Raw genomic sequence first — 22363 nt, forward strand, 5'->3', positions numbered from 1 at the left:
CCCTGTTCTCACCTGAAGCTCTTGAACAGACCTCCAGCAGGAGTCACTGGATACTGATCACGAGTGAGAATCCTGGCTAATTATTCCCTCGCTAACCTCAGGATACCCCTACCAGCATCCCAAGAACGATCATTTAAGTCAGCACTAAACAGACAGATGTAGAACTTGAGAGCTTCCTAGTCTTTATGGCTCAGTATTTCACTGCCTTAAATTAGTATATTTTAATTGCAACTTCTTTCTTTAGTCTAGAGGGTAGCTGAACATCTAGGGATAATAGTGGCATACTTACCAGCTCTGAGCGGTAGTAACTGTGTAGGTAAGGACCTGAATCAGTATAACTAGCAAAGTCTGCAGCAGCAGGCTGCCCAAGATTGAAACATTGATCAGACTCCCCGCAGGCCGTTGTGGCACGAGCTCTTTCGCAGGGCCTGTTCGACCCATGAGGACTGCCACGGTTGTAGTGATAACCAGGTCAAAGTACAGGTATTGCCAGTCACCCAAGTTAGAGTTGATCTGCATTTAAAATGGAAAAAACACACTTTAGAACAGAAGTGGAACTAGTTTCGAATTAGGATAATGACCACAATTGAAGCAAGTTGATACGTTGAGCCAACTTATTTACCCGTTTTTTTTTAAAAGCTTCAAAAAAATAAAATCAGGATTCCTGCTCTTTCCTATAGGCTGGTCTTGATGGATGAGCAGTTGAGATGCTACATTGGCCTCAGATCCCAGGTCAGGGAAAGGGGCAACAGTTGCATTATCCACTGACCCCTGCTGGAAGTGTGCACATGTGGTAGATGTCAGGGGAAGGATCAGGACTGGGAGAATGGTCAATTGGGCGAGGCATTGTGGGGCTCGCCTGTCACATGTGGAGCATGATCCCAGAATGAATCAGTGCCTTCAAAAGGAGATGGGAAAACGATTCAGAAGAAAGTGTTTTCGTATTTTTACCCGTCTTTTTTGGAGTCTCTCCGCATCACACACATCTCCGGGCTGAGAAGATGGCTGGAGATCTGTCTGCAGTCCCGAGTCAGTGCTGTTCTGTAACCAATTGCTTTGGAGGTACACAGGAGCTGCCCAATTTGCTGTCCCCTGGTGCAGTGTCTGCTCTATTTGCTCAATGGCACAGCCAAGATCAGGTGAGGGATCCTGGGAACAGATCCCCATCCCCCTACGCTCCAGTATACAGGGCCCAGCACCTACCAAGCACTGTACCCAGCTCCTTTCTAATTCTGACCATGGCCAATCTGCTTGTGTCAGGAAAAAGCTAGACACAATTACTCGGTGTACAGTAGTGGATGGCTGGTAGGCATGTTATATTTGTATACTTACTGTGTACATTATTAGTACGGAGACAAACTGGATCATGCTGTACATGGCCATGTATTTGAAAACGCCAAAGGACGTGATGAGAGAGGCTCGACCTTCCCTGCAAGGAATGGAGGAAGCTCTTTTGTTACATTGGAGCTGGGAAAACGGCATCAGAGAGTTAACAGTCAGACAGAAACCAATCCAATGTGAGAAAACGCAGACTGCTGCTAAGGTCATCTGTAGAGTGAGTAACAGTTACTGTGCAGGTGATACAGGTGAGTCTAGTACAGTGCAACGCACATAGAGCATGGTGACAGTAGTTAGTGGCATCAGTTCTCACCCAGAAGGCTCTTGTTTTTGACTGTTGCAGCATCTCGTAAAATTGGTGGCAATCCTAAGAATCAACAGAGGGTTACCTCAAAAACCCTCCATCACAGTAAGCCACCCAGGAACTCACCGAATCACCATTGGTACACACTCAATGTTGTCTATTTTTGAGGTGAAAGGGGATGCCACTGACGCCTCAGCTTCAGAGAGGGATATTCCTGCATCAGCGGCTTTTAGAGCCCCACAGTCGTTGGCTCCATCTCCGCACATTCCCACAGAGTACCTGGAGAAACAGGGTGAACATTAAACAGAGCTTTGCAATGTCACAGCAATGCACAAAACCCACAACAGTCTGGGAGTCTCAAACACAAAAGCACAAGAAAATGGGACTAGAATTTTATATCTGGCCATTTTGAACTTTAGTCTCCAAGAAGCAACTCACCATCGTCAAGGGTTACTGGCAACTCACAACACTGAGATTATCTATACAATGGGTCGCTTGCAGTTATACCACACAAAATGCACCAGCCAAAAAGGACAGAAGACAGTGTGGGAACCCCACTACAACATCCAGTCCACCCAAAAGTATTTATTTCAGGAGAAAATGTTTGCTTAGCCCACAGCTGCAAACTGCTTCAGAATGGAAAGTTCACCATCACCGGCTCGTGGGAAAATCACACGCTGGTCTTCTGGCACCAGTTCATACCCAAAGTTTTTCAATCTTTTCTGATGAGTTTAAATTCATATGGGAGCATCTGATAACTGGGAGTGACCTCATTTCCATCAGCATTCAAGCAACAGGCTTCTATTATTTTTTTTAGGCTCCGAATGACTCAGCAAGTTTGCCCGTCAGTAACTGAAACACACAGACCAGGAAGGCCCCAAGTTCCATCCCTGGTCCGTGTTACTGTATTAACTGGCTACTACAACGGAGGTCAGAATCTCCGAGATAGGGAAGGGCAAGATCAGACACAGTCCCCGTTCCTGGCTGCTATCTAGTGAACCCTGTCAGAAAGTGAATCTGTGTGGAGAAGACATAGTTCAGATGTAGTGTCGCCTGTGGTTAAAAAAAGCTGGTGTCTGGTTATTGTTAAAGCAGTTATTGTCTTGACACAAACACATGACCAGTCCCAGAGGATGCCCATGAAATGGTCAGCATCATTGGAGAGGAGAGAGAAAATCTGCCGAGAAGGTATTTTCCCTGGTCCCTGTATTACCTTTGGTCAAAAGGAGGTGGGTGACTTGGTTTTTGGACATTATTCATTCGTGGGATGTGGGCATTGCTGACAAGGCCAGCATTTATTTTCCTGGAGAAGGTGGTGGTGAGCCGCCTTCTTGAACCGCTCCAGTCTGCGTGATGAGCGTACTTCCTCAGTGCTGTTAGGGAGGAAGCCCAGGATTTTGACCCAGCGACGATGAAGAAACAGTGATATATTTCCAAATCGGCATGGTGTGTGACTTAGAGGTGGTGGTGTTTCCATGAACCTGCTGCCCTTGTCCTTCTAGGTGGTAGAGGTCGCAGGTTTAGGGGGTGATGCCGAAGCAGCCTTGCTTTTGCAGTAGTGCATCTTGTAGATGGTACACACTGCAGCCACAGTGTGCCATTTCAGCTCTAACCAGCCACTAATAGGTGACGAGTGTGTTCCTGGCATGACCCTCAATCTCATCCTGCTCCCCCACCTCCCAAACTGGCTCAGAATGTTAGAGCTAGTACTTTGTGTATGACAGATTATATGCACATCTGCAGTACACTGGCACTACACCAATGCACCTCTTCACTTCCAACTGCATTTAATAATGAAAATGTCAACTTACTCCAGTTTCTGCAAGCTCTCCACCAGCTGCGTCTTCTGATTAGGAGTCATTCGCGCATAAACGGTTCCTCGAAGCAGGATCTGGGAAGAAGTACGAAGAAAATAAAGCAGATTAAAAATACCCAAATTATTCAGCTATTACACAGACTCTGCCTCATATTCTAGCTTGTACTGTAACCATTGGTTTCACACAGACTCTGAACCCTATTACCTCATATAATGGGACACAAATTGCAATCGGAGGCATACCTTTGGAGTACACTTCTGACCAGCGAAAGAAATACGCACCTACCTGATGGTGGCGAGGCTGAGACAACGCTCCCTGAAGCTCCAAGACGGAGGGCAGTGTAATGGCCCATGGATCCCACGCAGTGCAGAAGCATACCTGAGATCACATGAGCCTGGCCCTCCAATCACAAAGCAGAATTTGATTTTAATCATTTCCGAAGGGAATCCTGTGATAAGATGTAATGGAATCCCAAAATCTGATCTAATTACAATTTGCAGAATTGGAATTTAATTCATAATTAGCTTCATTCCACCAACCTTACATTTTTTGACAACAATTTTCAACAATCTTTGGGGACGATAGCATAGTTACTGGACTAGTAAACCAGAGGCCAGAACTAATGATCCAGAGACTGGAGTTCAAATCCCACCACAGCAGTTGGGGAATTTAAATTCAGTTAATTAAATAAATCAGGAATAAAAAGCTAGTATCAGTAATGGTGAACATGAAACTATCGGATTGTCGTAAAAACCAATCTGGTTCACTAATGTCCTTTAGGAAAGGAAATCTGCCGTCCTTACCTGGTCTGGTCTATATGGGATTCCAGACCCACAGCAATGTGGTTGACTCGTAACTGCCTAGCAAACCACTCAGTTATAACAAACCTCTACAGAAAACAGTAATAAGAATAAAACCGGACGGACCATCCAGCATCGACCTCAGCATCGGCTATGGACAAGACAACGGCACACCCAGCCCAGTCAACTCTGTAAAGTTCACCTCACTAACATTTGGAAACTTGTGCCAAAATTGAGAGCGCTGTCCCACAGACTAGTCAAGCAACAGCCTGACCTAGTCATACTCACAGAATCATACCTTTCAGCCAATATCTCAGACTCCTCCATCACCGTCCCTGGATATGTCCTGTCCCACTAGCAGGATGGACCCACCCAAGGGGGGAGAGAGGGAGGGAGGGAGTGGCCCTGGGAGTCTTCAACAGTGACTCCAAATCCAAAGAAGTCTCATGGCTTCAGGTCAAGCATGGGCAAGGAAACGTCCTGCTGATTACCACCTACCGACCTCCCTCAGCTGATGAATCAGTAATCCTCCATTTTTGAACACCACTTGGAAGAAGCACTGAGTGTAGCAAGGGCACAGAATATACTCTGGGTGGGGGACTTCAATGTCCATTACCAAGACTGGCTCGGTAGTACCACTACTGATCGAGCTGGCCGATTCATGAAGGACATAGCTGCCAGGCTGGGTCTATGGCAGGTGGCAAGAGAACCAACATGAGGGGAAAAATCTACTTGACCTCGTCCTCAGCAATCTACCCATCGCAGATGCATCTGTCCATGACAGCATTGGTAACAGTGACCACCGCGCAGTTATTGCGGAGATGAAGTCTCGTCTTCACACTGCAGACACTGTCTATCGGTGTGTGGCACTACCACCGTGCTAAATGGAATAGATTCAGAACGGATCTAGCAGCTCAAAATTGGGCATCCATGAGATGCTGTGGGCCATCAGCAGCAGAATTGTATTCCACCACAATCTGTAACCTCATGGCCTGACATATCCCTCACTCTAGCATTATCATGCCAGGGGACCAACCCTGGTTCAATAAGGAGCAGCACCAGGCATACCTAAAAATGAGGTGCCAACCTAGGGAAGCTGCAACACAGAACTATATGCATGCTAAACAGCGGAAGCAGCTCGCTATAGACAGAGCTAAGTGATCGTGCCCTGTGTCTGTTTGCATCAACCGTGAAATTTCCGTGCCTAATTGCTGGCCAGTTGGGCAAATAGCCCAACTCTGTACCCGCAATTGCTATTTTGTGGGCCGTGTGGATGGCTCGTCAATGCAAACTTGCAGTGGACTTTAAAGGAAGTATGACGGCATACTCAAAATCCGGGCCATTCTACCCTCAACATTAGAATCAGTGTCCAATTCCCACCAGTACTGTACTCAGTTTCAGAGAGACTGCGTAATACTGAGGTGTACAGTACCTGAATCAACAGGGTTCACATACACTGTACATCCACCATTTAAAACAGGACTGTACCCCTCAATATCACACAGACCCTGTGCCCCCAATTTAAACCAGTACTATACCCCTCAGTATTACAAAGTTCTGAATCTCCCATCACCACCAGTACTGTACCCCTCAGTATTACAAGACTCTGTGCCTCACACATTCCCATTAGTATTACAGATCATCAATCTGAGGGCCAGAGTAATAAATAATATACAATTTTCCTTCCAGGTTTGCAGTTAATGGACAGTGAAAATCAGGCTCAAAGTCTCACCTTTTGTAGCAGATCTGGGAAATAGTCGTGAACCACTGCGAAAGACTTTCCATTTAGTGCAAAGTGATAGTCAGTCTGCTCCAAAGAGTGGATTCCAGGCTGCTGCTGCCACAACAAATTATAAGATAAGACGGAGATAAAAAGGACACAGCCTAAGTCTGAACTGCAAACAAGCCACATGCAGATATGTGGATAGCCCCCCTCCCCAGTTCCTGCTCAGCACTTTCTTGAAACATAGAAACATAGAAAATAGGTGCAGGAGTAGGCCATTCGGCCCTTCTAGCCTGCATCGCCATTCAATGAGTTCATGGCTGAACATGCGGTTGAGCTCTGGTGGGGACCACCATACCCTTTCTAATACAAAGGCAAAATACTGCGAATGCTGGAAATCTGAAATATAAACAGAAAATGCTGGAAACATTCAGCAAGTCAGGCAGCATCTGTGGAAAGAGAAAGAGTTAACGTTTCAGGTCGGCAACCTTTCGTCAGAAATGCTGCACCACTCCCTACATTTTGGTTCTTATCATACTTCCAAATACACTGCCCTGCGTGTTCTTCCTCCTCAGTGCATCTTTCATGTTTAAATAAGACTCACTGCGGTGTCTCCTGCTCTCACTCATTATTTTCCAGGAGCTCCAACTATGGAAAACCTCACCTTCCATAATTGCCCTTTCCTCTTACAGTCTACAGGATCTTAAAGACAATGCTATTTATTAATTCAACTGCTCTTGCAGAGAGCTGGCACAGTTTGACGGGCCGAATAGCCTTCTTCTGTGCTGTAACCAGTCTCTGATCTTCTCTTCTACTCTTTTAACCTGGCCTTTCCCCTTAGATACAATGGGCTAGAATTTCCACTCCATTAATGGAAGTAGAAAAAAAACATCCACGAGAAGCTGGGCAGTAGATAAGTAGCCCTGCAAAAAAAGTAAGTTAAAATGTTTTTTAGAATTCTTTTAAAATTCTTTTACAGCGATTAAGTGGAAAAGGGTCCCGAGAATCTTTTCTGATTTTTTACTTTTTGGAAAAAATATTTTGTCTTTTCCCCCCCTCCCTAGGCCCAACTCACAGCCTCAGACTAAATTTGAGTAAGTACCGCCCATTTTGATTAAGAACCGCCCAATTTGCGTTTTCCGCCAAGAATCTGTGTGCAAGACCCATTTTTCTCGCCAGGTGAAATTTTCTTTTTTGTGCAATTTTTCGCCGGCGTTAATTTAATAATGTTAGCGATCTTTTGGGCGGCAATCCGGCGGTGGTGGATTTTATGGAAATTCTAGCCGTATAGTAATAAAAGAATAACTGACTTATTTCAACAAGAAATTCTTTTGACTAAGTTCAGGGTGTCCCCTTTTGCACTTCATTCCAGATCCACTGGTGCTACCACGATAAATCTATTACATTCTGTTAATAATTTAGCAGTCCAGAGGCTGGTGTCTTCTACAGTTCGGTGCGAGTGCCTACCTCCATCCCATTCTGCTGGCCCGGTGCTGGGTCTGATGGTAGAAACTTCACACAGGCAGGTATATCACGAGAAGGTGGAGAGGCATTGGCAAAAATGACTCTGTCCTGCAAACCCACCATCCCACAATTCCTGGCAACATTCAGAGCTGTCAGCATGTTGTCTCCTGGAAGAGAGAGGGTTTGACGACCACTTCAGTGAAAGCAAAGACGCTCAAATCATCGAGATACTGATCCCTCCTGGTTAATAAAAGGCTCATCTGGATGAATAGCCAGCTTCTGAAATTATGCAGTATAGAATGAAGCAGAATGTCGCAGCAGTGGTTCAATACAAAAAATGAACACTGGACAATTTCTCCAATAAAATATTATAGCAGGGCAAGTATTTTTTGTTATTGTGGCTTAAGTTCTTTCCTGGCAGTAAGGAGAGCAGGATTTTTTTTTGGGGGGGAGGGCGCAAGAGAAATATTCAATTCTGATGAAAGTTTTGCAAAGATAACAAGTTTGTTAAAATGGCATTCCATTGCAGCCTAAAAGGTTCTGTGTCTGTGCTTAATGCTATTTTACTACATAGGCGGTGTATTTTGTAGCTGCTTTGGAAATGAATTGTTAAGAGCCCCTCTGTGATGCAGGGGAAATGGTGAACAGCTGACACTACCCATCTGATCAATGTTCCCACTAAGCTGCAGCCTCGCAGTTATCTGCAAGATCCCGTGCAGGCCGTTTACCGGCTTTTATACTGTAGATACTGTGCATGTGCAAACATTTGAATGGGCCGCACACTGGAGGAGGCAGGCCACACAGGAGTCAGTGCGGCTAATGGGGGACATTGCCGCTGACTTGTAGGTTTCTCATCAAATCAAAATAATACTGACCATGTTAAAATGTCTCTCAGTACCACACACAATCAACGTGAAGTGCAGTGACTGTTATGTAGGCAAATGTGCCAGCCATTCTGCAACATCAACATCCCATAATCAGCGGCAAGATAAATATCCGGTCAATTTGGCTTTTTTTGGGAGGCGACGTTGGTGGAGGAAAAAGATTTAATAACTGGGCCCACAGATATTATAATACAAAAGGGATCCAAGCACCAGAGATGTGCTGAAGCGGCTTCTCACTTGTTTCTGTAGAAACCAAATCACATCAAACCTGGAGAGAGAGGCAGCAGGAGCCTCCCAGACCAGAGGACTAACTGATGCCCAGGTTTATGGGACTGGCACCAGGCGACGGATAGGCCTGCCGGTCACAGCGCTGGAAGAGATTCCGCTATAAATGTACTGATTCCAAAAATAAATTACTGAGCTGAGGATTCCTCATGTGAGCTAGACTGTGCTTTAACTATTAAAACTAAAAAGGCAGCAACCCAGGAATTAATCTCAGTATCTGTTTAGAGGTTTGGATTTAAAGTTTATTTATACAAACCATGAAGTTCTCAAACTCGATGCTTAGCCTGTTCTGAGTTAACTGATCTGTGCCGGTAGCAGTGTTTGGGGAACTGCAATTAACTCAGCACCTCTGGGCTAGCGGGGTGGGGGGGGCGTGACACAAATCAGCCAGAGCTCCTGCTTCTGATCACTTTCCAAGGACCTCTGCTGAGACTGTGGGTGTCAAGCAAAGGCTGTTGTGCCCTCCATGGATAGAATATCCTAACGACACTGCCTCGGCTCACACACACACACACACAGATTTGCCACTTGAGTGAGGTATCAAAGGGCTGCTGCCACCTGTGGAACTGTAGCCCAGTAAGAGTCAGCATCTTCAGATATTGGAGAAACCAATTAGGGAAAGTGCAGGAAACAAACGATTGAGCATTATGTGGAAGTACTTCCAACAGGAACCAAAAGAGGGCGCATATGATTGATCAATGTAAAGAAAGATTTACATTTACATAGCGCCTTTCACGACCACCAGACGTCTGAAAGCGCTTTACAGCTAATTTAGTACTTTTGGAATGTAGTCACTTTTGTAATGTGGGAAACGCGACAGCCAATTTGTGCACAGCAACTCCCACAATGTGATAATAACAAGATAAACTTTTTTTGTTATGCTGATTGAGGGATAATTATTGGCCAGGACACCAGGGATAACCCTGCTCTTCTTCGAAATAATGCCATGGGTACATCCATCTGAGGGGAAAGACGGGACCTCGGTTTAATGTCACATCCGAATGACGGCACCTCCGACAGTGCAGCACTCCCTCAGCGCTGCACTGTCAGCCTAGATTTGTATGCTGGGAGTGGGATTTGAACCCACAACTTTCTGACAGCGAGGCAAGTGTGCTACCCACTGAGCCACAGCAGACACTAAATCCATCTTGGTTGGTAAAATAGCTCAACCAAAGGTTTTCCCTGTATCCTGAAATGCCTATGCACACTCCCGACACTTCATAACTGCACTGTCACCCCACATGATCCATGCCTCTTACCCGTCACCATTACAGTCCGAAATTTGGCTCGATTCAGGCTGTCAATGACGGGCCTTGTTTCCGGTTTCAAAATATTCCGCATGATCAGGAATCCCAGGAATGTCATCTCGCTCTCCACATAATTCCTGTCCAAAAAAAACAATTAGCTACTGAAGACTGCAATGCAGATGGAACATTCAGCAGCCAGACACTGTATCCCAGTCTGTGACCTGTAGTGGAACCTACTACCACAGGCGTAACACCCTAGTTTACATGTATGCAAATGCTCAAATTAGAGAGGGTACAGCAGTCAAGTTGTTCCATGAACTGTTGCATTGTTAGTTTTGATGTACTGTGAAACCAAGGAGAGGGGCCAAGGCTCATATTGCAGGACATCAACAAGGGAGTAGTGATTTGTTGATGCCAAGTTTGGATTTTATAAATCATGGGAGGAATAAAAAAAAAAGAGTGGAAGTTTGCAAGAGTTTCGAGGTCCTGCACAATAATCAATAAAAAGGAGACGGTGTGCTGAGTCTTCATTTCAACGCAGGGTGAATGCGAGAAGGATTAAGAGTTTGTTCAACTGGATCTTTGACTTTAAGTAGGAACAAGAGATGAAAGTTCAGAGAAACATTGACCACAAGAACAGCTACGTACCTTTCCAGCTTGTGTACTTCATCAAAGGTAATGTCTTTACTTAGTGCTTTGTATGCAAGTCCCAAAACTCTGAATCCATCTCTGGCATAGTACCTTAACATTTCTGAGAAATCAGCAGGAACTGGAAGTACAAATGAATGAGTATATACTGAGGACATAAACACAGTCAGTTCCACAGCAACATGCATTTCATTTCAACCCAAGCACAGAATCCCATGGATCAAACACCTAACTATTCACTACTAGCATACAGAATTCCATAGACCAAATTCCTTCCCATTCCATTGACATTTATTACAAGCCTATCGATCTCGGTCTTGAATATACTCAACAACTGAGCCTCCACAGCCCTCTGGGGTAGAGAATTCCAAAGATTCACCACCCTCAGAGTGAAGAGAAATTTCTTCACTCGGAGGATGGGGAATCTTTGGTGAATCTTTGGACTTCTCTACCCCAGAGGGCTTTGGAGGCTCAGTTGTTGAGTATATTCAAGACTGAGGTCGCTAGATTTTTGGATATTAAGGGTTATGGGGATAGTGCAGGAAAGTGGAGTTGAGGTAGAAGATCAGCCATGATCTCATTGAATTGGGGAACAGGCTCGAGGGGCCGAATAGAGTATTCCTATTTCTTATTAATGTTCTAAGCCCACCAACTCCCAGGATTATACTTCTTCCCACCCAACTACTTTGTAACGTCTCCATACTTTCTCCATCTTCATCGCATCTTCCCCACCAGAGTTTCCACCACGTTCTCCTTTTTCCTCAGCTCTGGATCCCCCTACGATATGTAGACAGGACCCGCAATCAGGTCCAAACTATTTCCCTGTTCTCACTCTTCCCCACCACTCAGCCATGATAGGGTCTCCTGTGTCTTCAGCTTAACCGACTTCCAGATACGACAGATCATCACCTGCCATTTCCGCCACCTGCAACATCTCTCACTTCTCCACTTCACTTTCTAATGAGACCATTCCCGCTCTGATACCCTGGTTCACTCTTTCACTACCCCTCCCCACCTGCTCTCCTTCCCAAGCAAGTGCAGGAGATACAACACCTGTTCTCATTCACTGCCTCCCACACCACTGTCCAGGGTCCAAAACACACTTTCTGGGTGAGACAACAATTTATTTGTACTTCCTCCAACCTAGTATATTGTATCTGCCACGGTCTCCTCGATACTGAAGAGACCAAACACGGATCAGTTGCTCACTTTGCCAAACACCTCCATTTTGTCACAAGCATTACCCCAAGCTTGCCACTTCAATTCTCCTTCCTACTCACAATCTGTCCTCTCTGCCTTTGGCTGTCCACACTGTTCTAATGAAGCTCAATAAACATCTTTCTATGAGGCACTTTGCAGCCCTCTGGCCTTAATATTGCATTTATAACTTCAGACTTCAACTACTGTTGCCATTTATTTTGAACAGGAAATGCTGGCAATGTAGAATGGGTGTGTCGCTGCTTTGGTGGGGGTGGCGAACAGGTTAATGGTTGGGATGGAGTTCTGCCATTGGCCCAGTGTCACCCATCAGTTCACTGCTATTCCTCTCCTCAATCTCTTCTGTCCCCGCACTGATCAAATTATTTCCCCCACCATGCGTAACAACATGGAAGATCATTGTGCAAACACAAAACTAGTGTCCATGGTCATTGCTTTAACATACTGCACCTCCCAATTATGGGAAATCTTTAAAATCCAACCTTTGACTATAGTCTAGAGTCTTGAATAATTAAATCAAAGTTTTCAAATTATTCAAAATGTAGCAGAAACTAAACATCCCTAAACTGTTTCATATTCATAGAAATGTACAGCAGTAGGAGGCCATTCAGCCCATCATGTCTGTGCCATCAATATTTTGGGGATAAGTAATGTAAATCCTAAGCTTGTGAATTTTGGTCAGTTACCTGTTTCCTTTATGCAAAGGCTGGCAACCATCTCAGGTGCACCCTTCATGTACGCCTCTACCGGCAAATCGGCCGGTTTCTTTGTGATCACACTCATCCTCTGCAGTGACGAAGCAAATGGAAAACGACGAAGAATCCCCAAACTCATCTCTTGTATCTGGGGTGGGGGGAGAAAGCACAAATATGCAGCAATGGTTATAGATTGGGTCCCGCTGTCTTGCCCATTTTCAAAGCCTTTGCCTTTATGCTATCTTGCTTTAGCCAGGAAAGCAGGACAACTTGCAGGTTGCCCCCCGCTCCCCCCCACCCCGCCCCCGGTCCCCCCTCTCCCGCCGTATACCACATGACATAGGATACGGAGTTCCCTGCTAATAAAAATGTTGTCAAGTTTCACCCCATTCACCCTTATTCTTTCCTGAAGGTGCTGGCTCTAGACAGGCTCCAATTATGTGGACGATGTTCACCCTCTGCTGCCTCGTCCAACAGGCAAGTTCTTATTTGTGAGCTTAGGCACTCCCTCTAAGGCAAATATATCCTTCCCTAGGTAAGGAGACCAAACCTGTACACAGTGCCCCAGGTCTCACCAAAGTCTTAAATAATTGCAGTAAGACTTCTTTACTCTTATACTCCAATCTCTTTGTAATAAAGGCTAACATACCATTTGCTTTCCTAATTGCTTGCTGTACCTGCATTCTGTGATTTATGTACGAAGACTCTCAGGTCCCTCTGAATACCAACATTTCCTAGTCTCTTACCTTTTAAAAAGTATTATGCTTTTATGTTTTTCCTACTCAAGTGGATAACTTCACATTTCTCCACATTATATTCCATCTGCCACGTTCTTGCCCACTCACTTAACCTGTCCATATCCCTTTGCAAAATCTCTTTCGGATGAGACATTAAACCGAGGCCCAGTCTGCCCTCTCAACTGAATGTAAATGATCCCATGACACTATTTTGAAGAAGAGCAGGGGAGTTATCCCTGGTGTCCTGTCCAATATCTATCCCTCAAACAACAGAACAAAAAACAGATTATCTGGTCATTATCACATTGCTGTTTGTGGGAGCTTGCTTGTGCGCAAATTGGCTGCCGCGTTTCCCATATTACAACAGTGACTACACTCCAAAAGTACTTAATTGGCTGTAAAAGCGCTCGGAAACATTTGGTGGTCGTGAAAGGCGCTATATAAATCCAAGTCTTTCTTCCTTTCTCTGCATCCTTCTCACAGCTTACTTTCCCACCTAGTTTTGAAACATCAGCAAACTTGGATACATTACACTTGGTCTCCTCATCTAAGTCATTGATATAGATTGTAAATAGCTGAGGCCCAAGCACTGATCCTTGTGGAACCCCACTATTTACACCCTGCCAACCAGAAAATGATCCGTTTATTTCTACTCTCAGTTTTCTGTCCATTAACCAATCCTCAATCCATGCTAGCGGACTTCAACGATCCTAATATAGACTGGGATAGTAATAGTGTAAAGGGCAGTACGTTTATGGCCCAACCAGAAAGGAGGCATTGCTGGATCTGGTTCTGGGGAATGAGATGGGTCAAGTGGAGCCAGCGTCAGTAGCGGAACATTGAGGGAACAGTGATCATAGTAGCATAAGGTTTAGATTCGCTATGAAAAAGGACATGGAGCAATCTGGAGTAAAAATACTTAACTGGAGGAGGGCCAATTTCAGTGAGTTGAGAACGGATCTGGTCTGGGTAAATTGGAATCAAAGATTGGCAGGCAAAACTGTAATCAAACAATGGGCTGCCTTTGAAGAGGAGATGGTTCGGGTGCAGTTGAGGTACATTCCCACGAGGGGGAAAGGTAGGACAACCAAAGCCAGAGCTCCCTGGATGATGAGGGGGATAGAGAGTAAGGTGAAGCAGAGAAAGGGAGAGTATGACAGATGCCTGGCTGTGAATACAAGTGAGAATCAGGCTGAATATAGAAAGTTCAGAGAGAAAGTGAAAAAAGACATGAGGGGCAAAGAGCGAGTATGAGAATAGACTGGCAGCTAACATAAAAGGGATTCCAAAAGTCTTCTACAGGCATATGAATAGTAAATGGGTAGTAAGAGGGGGACCAAAAAGGAGACCTACGCATGGAGGCAGAGGGCATGGCTGAGGTACTAAATGAGTACTTTGCATCTGTCTTTACCAAGGAAGAAGATGCTGCCAAAGAGGAGGTAGTTGAGATACTGGATGGGCTAAAAATTGATAAAGAGGAGGTACTAGAAAGGCTGACTGTACTTAATAAGCCACCAGGACCGGATGGGATGCATCCTTGGATGCGGAGGGAAGTAAAAGTGAAAATTGTGGAGGTACTGGCCATAATCTTCCAATCCTCCTTAGATACGGGTGTGGTGCCAGAGGACTGGAGAATTGCAAATGTTATACCTTTGCTCAAAAAAAGTTGCAAGGATAAACCCAGCATCTACAGTCCAGTCAGTTTAACCTCCGTGGTGGAGAAGCTTTTAGAAATGATAATCCGGAATAAATTCAACAGTCATTTGGACAAGTGTGATTAAGGAAAGTCAGCACGAATTTGTTAAAGGCAAATCGTGTTTAACTAACTTGATTTGAGTTTTTTGATGAGGTAATAGAGAGGGTTGATGATGGCAATGTGGTTGATGTGGTGTACATGGATGTCCAAAAGGCATTTGATAAAGTGCCACATAATAGACTTGCCAGCAAGTTGAAGCCCACAGAATAAAAAGGGACAGTGGCAGCATGGATACAATACTTGCTAAGTGACAGGAAACCGAGAGCAGTGGTGAACATCTGTTGGACTGGAGCAAGGTGGTGTTCCCCAAGGGTCGGTACTAGGACCACAGCTTTTCTTGATATATATTAATGACTTGAACTTGGGTGTACAGGCCACAATTGCAAAGTTTGCCGATGACACAAAACTTGGAAGTATAATGAACAGTGAGGAGGATAGTAATAGACTTCAAGAGGACATAGACAGGTTGGTGGAATGGGCAAACACATGGCAGATGAAATTTTAACACAGAAAAGTACAAACTTATACATTTTGGTAGGAAGAACAAAGAGAGGCAATATAAACTAAATGGTACAATTCTAAAGGGTGTGCATGAGCAATGAGACCTGGGAGTATATGTGCAAAAATCGTTGAAGATGGCAGGGCAGGTTGAGAAAGCGGTTAAAAAAAGCATACAGGATCCTAGGCTTCATAAATAGATGCATAGAGTACAAAAGCAAGGAAGTTATCGTGAACCTTTATAAATCACTGGTTCGGTCTCAACTGGAGTATTGTGTCCAATTCTGGGCACCGCACTTTAGGAAGGATATTAAGGCCTTAGAGAAGGTGCAGGAAAGATTTACGAGAATTATTCCAAGGATGAGGAACTTCAGTTACGTGGATGAAATAGAGAAGCTTGGTTTGTTCTCCTTATGGCTTAGATGCTTGAGAGGAGATTTGATAAGAGTTCAAAATCATGAGGGGTCTAGACAGAGTAGATAGCGAGAAACAGTTCCCATTGGTGGAAGGGTCGAGAACCGGGGGACACAGATTTAAGGTGATAGGCAAAAGAACCAAAGGCAACATGAGGAAAAACTTTTTTTATGCAGCGAGTGGTTAGGATCTGGAATGCACTGAGGTTGGTGGAGGCATTCAATTGTGGTTTTCTAAAGTGGATTGTGGATTGGATAAGTACCTGAGGGAAACAAATTTGCAAGGCTAAGGGGAAAGGGCAGGGGAATGGGACTAGCTGAAGTGCTCTTGCAGACATCCGGCACGAGCTCGACGGGCCAAATGGCCTCCTTCTGTGCTGGAATCATTCTATGATTCTAATATATTACCCCTAGCCCATGAGCCCTAATTTTGTGTAATAATCATCTCTTATGTGGCACCTTATTGAATGCTTTTTCAAAATCCAAATACACGACAGATGTTCTCGTCCAACATCTACACACTTGCACTTTCCAGCAGGGTCTCTCCATAAGAGCAGGAGTAGGACCCGTCAGATATTCCTCTTTCCTAGCCCCGGCACAATGAGGTCATCTGTATAACCCCTAACCGCCATCACAGCTGAGATCTTCATAGATGAAGAATTGAACCCGGGCTGTTTATGGTCTCAATGCCTCGGTACCACACTAGGCAGTTCAATTACCACTTGGGCATCTTTAGTTAATCCTCACAGGCATTATTGATAGAGAACTTTAATTACTTGGTCTAGATGTAATTCAAAAGGGAAATGAGAGTCTGAGATAGTAACACTGCTAGTACTATCATAGCGTCAAGCATTAACCAGAGACACTCACACTCCCATGAGGCTGTTCTTCCAGCAATGGAGGCTTCATGACAGCTAGAACCTTCATCCCAAATCTTGAGACAATGTCAGACTCTGTAATCTCATCGTCCAGAATCTGAAAGTAGAGCATGTATCCATCAGTATAAATGGAAGCCATTTACAGACCAACTTACAATACAGAGAACCAGCACAGCTGTCGCACACTGCAAGCCAAACAGCACCGAATTGAACTAGAGGCATAGACCACTCTAGGCCCAACTCAAAGCGATCACATAATTGCCCAATTATACTTCTGAATGTTGATGCTCTCGGTGTCTTTCCATAGGGGGTTTTATGATCACATGGCAAATACAGCCATCAAGTAGGTGTCAGAAGCTCATCCATGCAGGAGGAAGGAATATGGATGGAAGGTGACCATGGTGCTATCGAGTCCCCTGACACTACTCAAATATGAGCAGGCAGTCTCCCAGTGTGATCGATTTTCCCCCTTCAATCACCAATCCCAAGAACTGATCAATTGCTCATTTATCTCGCTGCTGTTTGTGGGATGTTGCTGGTACAGAATAGCAGCCGTGTTTGCCCACGTAACAGTAACTGTCCCTCACAGTAGTTCACTGCATAGAGCATGTGGAGATGTTTCAACATGAGATGTTTTATAAATCCAAATATAATACAAGCTCACTCAACCAACTAGAAAACTAAACTCTGAACTTTGTCGACCAACCTGCCCTAACCAAGAATATTTTCTGGGAAGCTGCATTTCAGTGATGGAAAGAGGCACATAACCAATTGTAATCTTCCTCTCCTTTCAGTACCATCGTCAGAACAATTCGCACATCAGAAAACCTGGTCCGAGAGCTGACTCACCCAACCAGTGGACTCAATCATCTTCAGGTCAAGCGGATCACCAATCAGTTGATCGTTCAGCAGTGTGACGCTATGACAGGTGGCCAGAGCATGCAGTATTGGACTGCTAACAAGGTGAACGGTGTCATGTACAGTCGGCTCAAAGGTCTTGCCCACCACCAGTACAACTCCCCAGATATCCAGGCCTTCCTCTGTAAGTGTTCCTGTCTGCGAAGGTAAAATGGTAATTTTAAGAATTGCTGCTGACATTTCATACACAACAATGCATCAATTGAACTTACAGCCCCAATTCCAGTCAATCGTCGACATCCACCATTGTCCACCTCACCTTATCAAAGCAGATGAGTTTTAGTTTGCCGCAGATGTTGATGCGTGGCGGACTAATGCAGAATATCCCGTATTTTTTCAGTCTATTCTGGGCATAGATTGTCCCGACAGTCATAGCTGCAGGGAGGGCAGGTGGGATAACGATAGTGATCAGATCCAGGATACGTGTCAAGAGCCGCCCCACTGACACCTGTAGTAGCAGAGGGAGAAACCACACATTACCAGGAATGATAGTCACATCCAAATGATTTTCTGAATGCATTCCTGAGGTGGAGACTCAGCAGTAGGAGCCCAAATTGAGAATTATGGTGTGATCACTTGGATTTCTCAATATATGCTCCACGCTAGTAGCAAACATTCAGAAAACTGGTCCTAACGTGTCAGTCTCCATTGCAACAGCCAGTCACTTAATAGTATTATTACTGAAATACAAATGCTAGGAACTGAGAATAGTCGATGTTGGAGTCATAAACAGCACACTACTGACTCTGCTAAGTCACATATGCTTGTCGATAAACAATACTTAGCAGATCTTTCTTGTTAGCCTCACCTGGCCCCTGGGACAGGTATTCGAGGACAATCATTTTTCCCAGTGAAACCACAACCTCCTCAGACATCACAAGCTGAACCACTTGATTCGAAAATTCACTTGAAATTGAACACTGACGGGTTGGCAAGTTCAGTATTTACCTGTTCGTAAAATTTGCTTGTTCAGTAAACAGTACTTACTAGTAATACAAAGGTGCCTGCAAATCCACCAGGGGAGATGATTTTGTCTGGGTGTTATGGGTTAATGGCATTTTAAACGCAGCAGAGATTTCTTTAAAACTCTTTTCCAATTTTACTCGAAATCTTCCTATGGATTACAATGTCACTAATGCAAAACCATCAGTGGAAATCGAACCCCACCACTTGCATTCAACATTCTATTGTAGAAAGACATTTTTGAGATACATTACGTGTAGATGGCTTCCAGAGGGCTGTATCAATAATTCCATCTTATTTGAATTATCACTTTTAAATTAACTGACAGGTGACCTTCTAGAGCCTTGCCATCTCTTGAAGACTAGGTTCTCCCAAAGCCGCAGCACATTAACAGCAAAGGCAGCAGGACAACAAACTGAAGAGAAGGCGGAAATTGAGTTTCTGAAGAAAATCGGAACTATCCATACAATCTGCCTAGCACAGTAAAGATTCTGTCTCCTACGTTGTGCTAGATTGCACTGACTCAGATGCCATAATTTTAAGAATTCCTGTTGAAAAGGAACTAAAATCTCAGGTTTGGAGGAATAAACAAACTAAAGATAGGAACTCAGAACAGCTTGTGACCTGCTCCCAGCTTCTCAGTTACTGCAATTTCTGAAGAATGCAAACAGACTGAAGTGGCACTTTCTGATATCTCCATTCTCTTTTGTTGGGAAGAGCCTGGTCTCCATTCAAAGTTTCCCCAAGACAGCACAAATCGAGAGAGCTCAGTGTGTGGGACATCATGGGCGTGAACCTCCATACTACCACTCCATTGTGCAGCATCTGGGGGCTCACGGTGAACCACACACTTGGATCCGATCCTTTAGGAGTTGAGGGTTTGCAATGTGTTGGCTACAATTCCAACGATGTCTGGTCTATACTTAAATATATAAACCCAAGGCCTGCAAATGTAGCTGAGAGTCATAATGATGACAAGAGGGACTCAACATGGGTAATGGGTGTTTTTGTGACTGGAAGGCTGTTTCCAGTGGGGTTCCACAGAGCTCAGTACTAGGTCCCTTGCTTTTTGTGGTATATATCAATAATTTAGACTTGAATGTAGATGATTAAGAAGTTTGCAGAGGATACAAAAATTGGCTGTATGGTTGATAGTGAAGAAAAAAGCTGTAGACTGCAGGAACATATCAATGAACTGCTCAGGTGGGCAGAACAGTGGCAAATGGAATTCAATCCGGAGAAGTATGAGGTAATGCATTTGGGGAGGGCTAACAAGGCAAGGGAATACACAATGGGCCCGAAATTGGTGGACATATCACTGCATACCACCCAAAATTGTGAAATTCATCGAAAAATACCAACATACCGCCCGGCGGAAAATTCATCAGCGACATACCGCCAGGCGGTATGCACACCATCCACCCCTGCACACCGCTGACATACCGCCCAAAATTGCCAAATTGATGACTTACCACCAACTTTGTAGAGCATCCTGCAAAAAGGTGGTTTTAAATTGATCTTCAGTCAGCGATATACATCTTCACTTGTGAATTTTTTTTAAATCTCTCATTCCCCCTCTCTCCCCCCCGCCCCCCATTCTGGTCTGTGTCTCTCGAGGAGCGGTACTTCACAGCAACATGCTCAGAACTCGAGACCTGAAGATTCCCAAGTGAAAAGGACTCACCGCTTGCACTCCGCTCGGCATACCGCCGAGAAAAAACTGATGAAAATCGCACACATTCTGCCCCAGCGATATGAAACGACATACTGCCAAGAAATGGGCGGACGACCAATTTCGGCCCCAATAAATGGTAGGATACCAAGAAGTGTAGAGGAACAGAGGGACCTTGGAGTGCATGTCAACAGATCCCTGAAGGTAGCAGGACAGGTAAATAAGGTAGTTGAGGCGGCATACGGGGTACTTGCCTTTATTAGCTGATGCACAGAATATAAGAGCAGGGAGGTTATGCTTGAACTGTATAAAACACTAGTTAGGCCACAGCCAGTATACTACGTGCAGTTCTGGTCACCACATGACAGGAAAGATGGGATTGCATTAGAGAGGGTACAGAGGAGATTTACAAGGATGTTGCCTGGACTGGAGAATTTTAACTATGAGGAAAGATTGGATAGGCTGGGTTTGTTTGCTTTGGAACAGAGGAGGCTGAGGGTTGACCTTTTTGAGGTGTATAAAATTATAAGGGGCCTAGATAGAGTGGATAGGAAGGACCTGTTTCCCTTAGCAGAGGGGTCAACAACCAGGGGGCATAGATTTAAAGTAATTGGTAGGAGGTTTAGAGGGGATTTGAGGGACAGTCTGGAACTCACCACCTGAAAGGGTGATAGAGGCAGAAACCCTCACCACATTTAAAAGGTACTTGGGTATGCACTTGAAGTGCCGTAACCTACAAGGCTATGGATCAAGAGCTGGAAAGTGGGATTAGGCTGGATAGCTTTGTCGGCCAGCGCGGACACAATGGGCTGAAATGGCCTCCTTCCGTGCTGTAGATTTCAATGATTCTATGCTTACCTTCTGTTTCTCGAGGATCACAATGCTGTATATGTCCCCAATCATAGCTGCAAAAAAAACTCATCTGTTAGTTCTGAATCACACCATATCACAGCCCGTGTCTCCCAACTTGATACCAAATGCTCCAATCTCTGAGGTGACCGGGCAGTGTGATAACTGACATCCAGTTTCCTTGCCGACACCTTTTTACATTTTCCACATCTCGCCTGAAGGCATTGACATACTGGGGTCCAGTTCCACGGGTGCTGGCACCTGTCTGGTACCTTGCTAAGCGGACATTCTTTACGGAGGAGCCTAGTGAGTGTTGGCAGGCTATTTAACCAGGGACAGCATCACAGCCAAATCTGATCTTGTCCTTCCGAGGTCCATACATTTTCTTTACAGCAGCAATCAGGAGCAGGAGCCCTGGCTCATAATAAAGGACATTCTTCACTGCTTTTATATTGGCACCAGTTTAATTCTCAATCTGGGAGTTCAGCATCCATGTGCTGCATCTCCAAATTTAACCTATTAAATCTGGTGCCCAGTTTTTTATATGGATCATCAATTCTATTGCCAACGTGCCGGGATAAGGGAGCTAGAGTTAGTATGTAAAGTCATAGATACCAGCCTCCTGGAATCTGAACTAAATAAGGGGAAAAGTGGCTTTGAAATATAGGATCCTTATCAGAGACCAGTGCCCAGGTCTATCCAATCAGAAAGAATTGCATGCATTGCGTATCGGCCAATACAGGAGGTAATGAATCAGAGTTAAAGTTAATAATAGATTGCTATGGCCATTCACATCCCGTGGTGCTGAATAATCTTGCTAATTTGTACAAACATGATTTTGAATACTTATGCACTTCAGTCTCAACTGTGCTGTTTGGAAGGGACTGAGTGTAGGCCAAGTGCTTCCGCACACAGGGACTCAGATTTCATCACATGCATACACAACCCTTCCCCACAAAAATAAACACAGCTTACCGAGTATTGCAAGGAAGATGATGAATTTTATAGCATCTTTGTAGAATTTAAATCCTAGAGGTTTGGGGTACAGAATGGAACTGATCAGTTCTCCTTTAGCAGTGCAAAAGCCTGCAGGAAGAAAGATATATGAGGAATTGTCTCTATTGGGAAAACCAACATTTAAAGAGAAAATGCACAAAACTGAATGGAGCAGAATGTTTCATGTCTACTACATGTTAATGTGCAACATGAAAGCCAATCTTCAGACATGCCAATTCTAGCATCATAGCTGAAAGACC

General features: G+C 44.6%; 1 protein-coding gene across 2 annotated transcripts in view; it reads right to left on the reverse strand.

Moving 5' to 3' along the window:
- atp13a2 (ATPase cation transporting 13A2) overlaps positions 1-22363 on the reverse strand; it is a 91577-nt gene that overhangs the window by 6709 nt on the left and 62505 nt on the right. Inside the window, exons 13-26 of one of the 2 annotated variants that reach the window (XM_070860243.1) lie at positions 22083-22193; positions 21117-21163; positions 17883-18071; positions 17555-17761; positions 16698-16802; positions 12415-12571; positions 10511-10631; positions 9875-9999; positions 7450-7613; positions 5992-6093; positions 3454-3533; positions 1769-1921; positions 1333-1429; positions 290-513 (exon numbers count right to left, since the gene is read on the reverse strand). In XM_070860243.1, the coding sequence (XP_070716344.1) occupies positions 290-513; positions 1333-1429; positions 1769-1921; positions 3454-3533; positions 5992-6093; positions 7450-7613; positions 9875-9999; positions 10511-10631; positions 12415-12571; positions 16698-16802; positions 17555-17761; positions 17883-18071; positions 21117-21163; positions 22083-22193 (1882 nt within the window). Of the gene's footprint in view, positions 1-289; positions 514-1332; positions 1430-1768; positions 1922-3453; positions 3534-5991; positions 6097-7449; positions 7614-9874; positions 10000-10510; positions 10632-12414; positions 12572-16697; positions 16803-17554; positions 17762-17882; positions 18072-21116; positions 21164-22082; positions 22194-22363 lie in introns of both variants that reach the window. The other variant, XM_070860242.1, reaches the window with a different exon arrangement.

Source organism: Pristiophorus japonicus, chromosome 18 (assembly GCF_044704955.1).
Source record: "Pristiophorus japonicus isolate sPriJap1 chromosome 18, sPriJap1.hap1, whole genome shotgun sequence".
Classification (NCBI taxonomy): domain Eukaryota; kingdom Metazoa; phylum Chordata; class Chondrichthyes; family Pristiophoridae; genus Pristiophorus; species Pristiophorus japonicus.